Here is an 8,916-nt window from a genome sequence, read left to right on the forward strand (position 1 = left end):
TACTGGCGCCCCTACTTTTCTTTCGGACACATCTCACACCTATTCCCATTTAGACCTCTCTATATGTACTACCCAACTTGCACGCCGGTTTGAGTGGTATGCCCTTTCTGATACATATTCGAGCGACCACTTCCCGTGTGTCATCCATCTCCTGCATCATACCCCCTCTCCGTGCTCAGCTAGTTGGAACATCTCCAAAGCAGACTGGGGGCTCTTCCCTTCCAGGGCGACCTTTCAGGATCAAACCTTCACAAGCTGCGATAGTCAGGTCGCACACCTCACGGAAGTCATTCTCACTGCTGCTGAATATTCCATCCCTCACACTACTTCTTCTCCACGTCGCGTACCGGTCCCCTGGTGGACCGCAGCTTGTAGAGACGCTTTACGTGCTCGTCGACGTGCTTTACGCACCTTTAAACGCCACCCTACAGTGGCGAATTGTATCACTTATAAACGATTACGTGCGCAGTGCCGTCGTATTATTAAAGAAAGCAAGAAAGCCAGCTGGGCTGCTTTCACAAGCACCTTCAACAGTTTTACTCCTTCTTCTGTTGTCTGGGGTAGCCTGCGCCGTCTATCTGGCACTAAGGTCCACTCGCCAGTTTCTGGCTTGACGGTCGCGAATGACGTCCTTGTGGCCCCTGAGGATGTCTCCAATGCCTTCGGCCGCTTTTTCGCAGAGGTTTCGAGCTCCGCTCATTACCACCCTGCCTTCCTCCCCAGAAAACAGGCAGAGGAGGCTAGGCCACCTAACTTCCGCTCCTCGAATCGTGAAAGTTATAATGCCCCTTTCACCATGCGGGAACTCGAAAATGCACTTGCCCGGTCACGGTCCTCCGCTCCAGGGCCTGATTCTATTCATATTCAGATGCTGAAGAACCTTTCTCCTGCGGGTAAAGGTTTCCTTCTTCGTACTTATAATCGCATCTGGATTGAGGGACATGTTCCCGCATGCTGGCGTGAGTCTATTGTACCGATTCCTAAGCCGGGGAAGGACAAGCACTTGCCTTCCAGTTATCGACCCATCTCGCTTACCAGCTGTGTCTGTAAGGTGATGGAGCGAATGGTTAACTATCGTTTGGTTTGGCTGCTCGAATCTCGACGCCTACTTACCAATGTACAATGTGGATTTCGTAGGCGCCGCTCTGCTGTTGACCATCTGGTTACCTTGTCGACCTTCATTATGAATAACTTCTTGCGGAAGCGCCCGACCGCGGCTGTGTTCTTTGATTTGGAGAAGGCTTACGACACCTGTTGGAGGGCGGGCATTCTCCGCACCATGCATACATGGGGCCTTCGCGGTCGCCTCCCTCTTTTTATTCGTTCCTTTTTAATGGATCGGCAGTTCAGGGTACGTGTGGGTTCTGTCCTGTCGGACACCTTTCGCCAGGAGAATGGGGTGCCACAGGGCTCAGTTTTGAGCGCCGCTCTCTTCTCCATAGCGATCAATCCAATAATGGATTGCCTCCCAGCTGATGTATCAGGCTCCCTTTTTGTGGACGATTTTACCATCTATTGCAGCGCGCAGCGTACATGTTTCCTGGAGCGCTGTCTTCAGCGTTCTCTTTACCATCTTCACTCCTGGAGTGTCGCCAATGGCTTCCGTTTTTCTGCCGAGAAGACGGTCTGTATTAACTTCTGGCGCTACAAAGAGTTTCTCCTACCGTCCTTACGACTCGGTCCCGTTGCTCTCCCATTCGTGGAGACAACAAAATTTTTAGGTCTTACATTTGACAGGAAACTTAGCTGGTCTCCACATGTATCTTATTTGGCTGCCCGTTGTACCCGTTCTCTAAATGTCCTCCGTGTTCTCAGTGGTATGTCGTGGGGAGCGGATCGAACCGTCCTACTTCGCCTATATCGGTCGATCGTCCGCTCAAAGCTGGATTATGGGAGCTTCGTATACTCCTCTGCACGGCCGTCCATCTTACGCCGCCTCAACTCCATACAACATCGGGGTTTACGTCTTGCGATCGGAGCATTTTATACTAGTCCCGTCGAGAGTCTTCATGCTGAAGCCGGTGAATTGCCACTGCCCTACCGGCGCGATATACTGCTTTGTCGGTATGCCTGTCGGCTACTGTCAATGCCCGACCACCCGTCTTATCGTTCCTTTTTTGACGACTCTCTCGATCGTCAATATGGGTTTTATGTCTCTGCCCTGCTACCCCCTGGAGTTCGCTTTCGTCGCCTCCTTCAACACCTTGATTTTTCACTCCCTGCAACCTTTAGAGTGGGCGAGAGCCACACGCCACCTTGGCTCCAGGCTCAAGTTCGCGTTCACCTTGACCTCAGCTCGCTCCCAAAGGAGGTTACCCCCGGTTAGGTATACCACTCCCGTTTTGTCGAACTTCGTTCGAAGTTCATTAATATTACCTTCATTTATACAGATGGCTCTAAGACCAATGACGGGGTCGGTTGTTCTTTTATTGTCAGGGCACAAAGTTTCAAATACCGGCTCCATGGCCATTGTTCGGTCTTCACAGCTGAGCTCTTTGCCCTCTACCAGGCTGTTCTTTACATCCGCCGCCACCGACATTCTGCTTATGTCATCTGCTCCGATTCCCTGAGCGCCATCCAGAGCCTCAGTGATCCGTATCCGGTTCACCCTTTCGTGCACCGGATCCAACGCTCTCTTCAGCAGCTGGTGGACGATGGTTCTCCGGTTAGCTTTATGTGGGTTCCTGGCCATGTCGGTATCCCTGGGAACGAAGCTGCAGATGCCGCGGCCAAGGCTGCGGTCCTCCAGCCTCGGACAGCTTCTTGTTGTGTCCCTTCATCAGATTGTAGCAGGGTCATTTGTCGGCGCATTTTATCGCTGTGGCATGCCGATTGGGCTGCACTTACGGACAACAAGCTTCAGGCCTTGAAACCTCTTCCCGCGGCTTGGACGTCCTCCACACGCCCCTCTCGGCGGGAGGAGGTAGTTTTGGCCCAGTTACGAATTGGACACTGCCGGTTCAGCCATCGCCATCTACTGACGGCTGCGCCGGCGCCGTTCTGCCCATGTGGGCAATTGCTGACGGTCCGCCACATATTAACGTCCTGTCCAGATTTTACTACACTGCGTCTTGATCTTGGCCTGCCATGTACTCTCGATGCCATTTTAGCGGATGACCCAGGAGCAGCTGCTCGCATTCTTCGTTTTATCAACTTGACCAACCTGTCTAAGGATATTTGATTATGCTGTTTTTTTAATCCTATGCCTGTCGATCTTTTATCGTGTTTTCCCTTTTAGTTGCTGTTTTAAACTTGTGCCTCGCGGTGCATTCCTAACGTAGTCTGGGCGCTAATGACCGTTGAAGTTGTGCGCCCTAAAACCACAAAAAAAAAACAGCTGTTGTCATGTAGGAAGACATGAATGTCCACAGCATACTCATGAAGAAGATGTGGAAGAAAGAGCAACACTTAGTCACCAAGAATATGGAAACAAACAACCTATTTCATATCCATTGCAATCTGAATGAGTTGGCCCAAGTCATGGTCTGAAAAACAGCCCCAAACATCCAAGGAACCACCTACAGCCTGAAATACACCCTCCACATGCTGCAGGTTAAACACTTCATTGCACTGCCAGAGCTTTGAACACCTTCCATCATTTCCAACTGTACACCTCCAGTCAACCACTGTCCTGCTTAGCCTAATGAAAACATGCAGCTTTGGATGCCCTGTGAGCAATGACCTACTACAATAGACCTGACTCAGAATATCCATTGTGTGCAGTTGCCTTTGCAATATACACTTGAAAACTAGTTGAGATGGGCTTCTTTTCACTGGCGGCATAAATTCTTGTCAAGTCTGAAACCAGTTTTCAGTGAAAAGGCATGAACACTCATCATCAGAATCTTTGTGTGACTACTGTTTGTACAAAGTGTTACATGGCTGCAAATGAAACACTATTCTGTTCATACGTTGGACAGTCTGCATTGATACACCAAAAAAAGGCAACTTTCTTCATGGTGGAATAATAAACGTTTCCAAACACAATAGCTCCTTTCTGCCATTCTGTTACATATCCACATCGAACCATCTTAGTGTGTTGATTCTGTGCAACCATCTGGCTCATACATGCCACTTCACTGCCATGACTTTTGCCAGTGGTTTAAGGTAACATGAGTGCTTTATACCGGTCTGCGGCCTCTGCAGTGCTCCAAGGCAACCAGTGTGCTCCTTTAAAGAAATGGAAAATATTTTATTATAAATAAATATATTAAAACAAGCAGAGGACACAAAACATAATCTAATGTTACAACATCTCTGATTGTTCTTAAAATATTCCCAAAGGAAATAGTTTCTGATTAATTGATTCTAGTTTATCATCTGTCAGGATAAATATAGCCTGTTCAGTTGAAAGTCCTTTCTGAAATCCAAGCAGTTTTGTACTGAGTGCACTATGTTTTTTTATCAAGCCTATTGTACATAGCTTTTCAATATATTTTTTTAGAATACTGACAACGATGAGATGAGTTGGTAGCTCTTCACTTATATTTTGTCTTCTTTTTTGTGGAGTGGCTTGACTACATCTTTGCATTAATGTGGGAAAGTAATCCTATGAAACAGTGTGCGATTTGCAGGGGGGGATGGGGGGGGGGGGATTCCCCCCCCCCCCTTCTCTGCATCAGACCATCCCCTCCTCTGGTTTTAGTTTATGCATCCCAGCCTGGGATGTTTATTTCCCACGCACTGGAGTAAAACTTTACATATAGTTTAAATTTGTGGAGCCGAACACTGAAAGTTTTTAATAAGTCTTACTATTAATACTATTAATATTTTTCAGTTTTCTATCATCAAAATAAGTACAGCTTTTCACAAATGTGCCTCTACTTTTTGAATTCCCCTCGTATGCCTGCATATAGATGATTTTGTAAATAAGCTTTACCTATAATGTACTTTTAAAGATATAACAAGGGATGGCCTTTCTGATAGTGCATACGTGTGAATAGTGAGTCTTGGCATTAACATCTATTTATAAATAGCTGTTTAACCATGCGTAATGCCATGGTCCAAGCTAGTAACATACATAATTCTACTAACCCCCTAAGACATCCCCCACACTGGTAAAAGCGCAAATCGCACCTTGCTATGAAATGATTAATTTCACAAGTAACTTGCTGCATTGTGAACTTCTGAAAATTTCTTTATTTTCTACTTTTTTCATCATGACCATGTGAATATTTATTTTTCAGGTATTCATAGTTGATAACACTGAAAACTTTTTGAGGAGATTTAGAGTGAAGTTTAATTTTATGAAACTAATTTTGGAATGGTTTTTGAGAAAACACTGTCATCAGCCATTCTTATTTCTTATATTTATATTAGCTCCAGCAAATTAAATAGGAAAAAGATTTGATGGAAGAATTTCAGTGAGGCAGGTTGCTATTTTTCATGTATAATTGTTTACATCCTCCATCTTTGTCAGAGGAAAAATTTGGTCTTGAAAATGATAACTTTTGATGTTTCATAGTTATCCTACTTTTTGGCCCAAGAAGATGGCTATACCTAAGGCAGCCATTAGTTTAGCTATATCTTTGTTTTCCATTTCTTGAATCACAAAGATACAGCTGTACTAATGACTGCGTTGAAGTCTACACTTTTAGAGAAATTGATGCACCATTAAAAATTCTAAAAATCCACATTGTGAATACTAATATGTACTTGAATATTTAGCAAACTACGAAAGAATAAAGAATTTCCACGGAAATAATAGGACACACAGCCAGACGAGACTGACTAATCCAGATTAGTTCTTATGGCATGACAAATCTCAAAACTGACCAACTCATTTATATAACAAAATGGCAATTTTTGAGACTTGCACCCCCTTCCCATACTGGAAAAGTTTCTGTAGACACCCATGGATCCATAACTTGCACTTGAAAAATTTAAGTGCACTTACAGTTTGTATATATTCTGTATAAAGCTAACTGATCTAGCAATGATGACAGCGTTTAAAAAATTGAACCAGGACACTTTTTTAATACATATATTTTAATAGTCTCAGTTAGAATTACCACAAATGTTCACTAGTTTTGATGCTATCCAGTATACAATTGAGTGGTGTACTAGTCTGGTATAGTGCTATTCCTTTAATTTTACAGCTTATGCCATTAGGTCTTTAATAGATTTTTTTTCAGAGCATGTGATTAATCAAGTCTAATTTTAAGAATTTTTAATTTTAAATATTTTCAGTTTATGTTATCTACTCAAAATAGATGCTTTTTAATATTTACTTTTATACATCTGAAGATGATCATTAATTGAGTGAAACCAGTAATCATGTATGACTACTTGCAACTGAGATAGAGGAAATAAATACTTTAAGAAAATACAGTTGCAGGATGTCTCATGACAACATGTTGTCTATTATCAAGGACACTTTCATCGATAGTGGTGTGTATGTTGTTGGAGGTACAATCAGTGGTACTCTGTGTAACCTATGGTGTCTGTGCAGGCCACAGCTTCACTGGGGAGCAGGGTCTGGTAACAGGCTGGGGTGTAACAAAACCATTGGGCCAGCCATCATCGCAGCTGCGTGAAGTGACAGTGCCCATCATGGCCAATTCAGAGTGCCGGAAGACTGCGTATGGCCAGCAGCGCATCACTGAAAACATGATGTGTGCTGGATACCCAGAGGGCAAGAAGGATTCCTGCCAGGTATGGGTCTGTCTCAGTTTGTTCTTAGCTCCAGAAATAATTAGGCTGAAGAAGGCAAAATCCCTGACCTATGGTTCTTCATAACTATAAAGCAAAATATCTACATGTTAATTATGTTCATCAAAATCGTGTGTTGAGGAACATATGTTGTGCAGCAAGGTAGCTAAGTGCCACATATTATTTGCGTTTTCCTAGAGTGTGTGTGTGTGTGTGTGTGTGTGTGTGTGTGTGTGTGTGCGTGTGTGTGTGTGTGTGTATTCGATCCTTCTATAATTTTTGATAAATAATGTGCATTTTTCTTATAATCATTTTTAGCATGATTTAAAGTTGTTGAACATGAATACAGTGACATACTCTCTCTCAGTACACTCACAAATATGAAAAAAGAGTAGTATAAAATGGAACTAAAAGTACAGAAGATGAATTACACTATTGTCATTCAGGATAGGCTTGCAGTATTAAGTCAAACAACACAATATACATTGTATGGATATATTGCTTACCACAGACTAGTTTGGTATAGTTGATACTTGCATCTGAATGACCAAACTAGGCTGATTATGAAAGATCTTTACATATGTTATATGCATGTAATGGATCAGCACACAAAACAGTGGATCTCAGTGAATACTTAACTGAAGAAGTCAGCCTAATATTGATTTTTCGTGGGTTCCACATGGTTCATACTGTGACACTGTATCTGTTTACCACTATGCAAAACTTTAAATTAATGTGGGGGATTTAGAATGGATTATATTTTTTTGTGTGAAAGCTGCTCACCAAAAGGAAGACATACTGGCATTGTGTGGATGTCAGCATACATTTTCTGCCTGTTTTCCTTGCCTTCAAGTAAGCTTTTGTTAGAAGTAACAGGACACGCAAAAAAACAAAAATGAGACTGGGTACCTGTCGTTCACATTACAGTATTTGGAGTTCAGCCTTAGTGGTAAACTTTCTACCAAATTCGTCTCAATTCAAGAGGTGTTATGAATAACTGCAAACTTGGCTATGAGTCCATACCCTATCGAGCTAGCATTACGTTACAGTTTTTCTCAGCACTTTCAATTCCTGAGCATATGATACATTAATAGGCCCATGGGTTCACTCAAAACTGCATTGAGAAGTGGCATAGTGGAAAGTTTGTGAAATCTCGTTATTTTATAAGGATAATTTTATATTCAATCTCATGTTTAGCCAAATATAATAATCATGTTCATTTTTATTTCATTGAAATTCATCATTCTACATTTTATTTCAAAAAATTACAGTGCTTATAGTAGATACAAAGACATTTTGCACTTCCCAAAAAAATAATATGCTACAAAAATCTTTCATCAATGATAGGAAACACTATAATTAGTGGTTGTGTTCACAGGGAGACAGTGGTGGTCCACTACATATCAAGAATGATACACTGCATCACCTTGTTGGTGAGTTGTTAGACTATTACTTTTCAATTACAATAAGCTGTTGCATACTGCTACTGCTCTTGTAGCACCTCCAACCACAATTAACTGACCAAAATAGTATTAGCAGTTGCTGACATTGCTGCATCTCTGTTTCAGGAGTGGTGTCTTGGGGTGAAGGCTGTGCACAGCCAAATTATCCAGGAGTGTATACTCGGGTCAATAGATACATCACTTGGATTACTAGGAACACAGTGGACAGCTGTTTCTGCAGTTAATAAGAAAAAGCTGCTACAAGAATATTCAACATTATTACAAACAATTAATAACTGTATAATGCAAAATATGGTGCATCCAAATTGGAAAGACACATGCAACTTTATGTTTATGATTTATTTTCTTGTTATTTTCAACAAATATTTTGCTTTCCATAGAAGATGATGGTGAAGAAATGAAATATCATAGTTACATGTTTCAGTTTGATGTATGTTACATAATAACATAACTGTTGGAGATATATATTCATACTATCCTTTATGTTAAAGTGAAATTTTAGGTTTGTAAAGTTCTGAATCACATTTCTGACAGTATGTACAACAGATAAAAAAACCTCAGCTGATTCCTTCAATTAATTTAAAGTGAACTTGTGCTACCTGAATATTTAATTATAATCTCTTTGATGGAATGATTACCTTTGTTCTAGTCCATTTCATCACACTATAATCAGTTTGAAACTGCCTTTTCAGCAGATGGTGAAAGCAGGCCTTAACCCTAGCAATACCAATGTATTTTTCTTAATGCACAGTAGCGAGAGAGGCTTTTCTAAAGTATATTCTGTTTAAGTAGGATCCTGAAC

At 41.9% G+C, this 8,916-nt stretch overlaps 1 protein-coding gene across 1 annotated transcript in view; it reads left to right on the forward strand.

Annotated features, from left to right (window-relative positions):
* The window catches only part of LOC124613369 (trypsin-1-like), a 48,936-nt gene extending 40,508 nt beyond the window's left edge, over positions 1-8,428 (forward strand). Inside the window, exons 6-8 of the mRNA XM_047142069.1 lie at positions 6,452-6,654; positions 8,030-8,084; positions 8,220-8,428. Of these exons, the coding sequence (XP_046998025.1) occupies positions 6,452-6,654; positions 8,030-8,084; positions 8,220-8,338 (377 nt within the window). The 3' untranslated portion in view covers positions 8,339-8,428. The remainder of the gene's footprint in view (positions 1-6,451; positions 6,655-8,029; positions 8,085-8,219) is intronic.
* Positions 8,429-8,916: the final 488 nt, after the last annotated feature.

The sequence above is a fragment of the Schistocerca americana genome, chromosome 4, assembly GCF_021461395.2.
Source record: "Schistocerca americana isolate TAMUIC-IGC-003095 chromosome 4, iqSchAmer2.1, whole genome shotgun sequence".
Classification (NCBI taxonomy): Eukaryota; Metazoa; Arthropoda; class Insecta; order Orthoptera; family Acrididae; genus Schistocerca; species Schistocerca americana.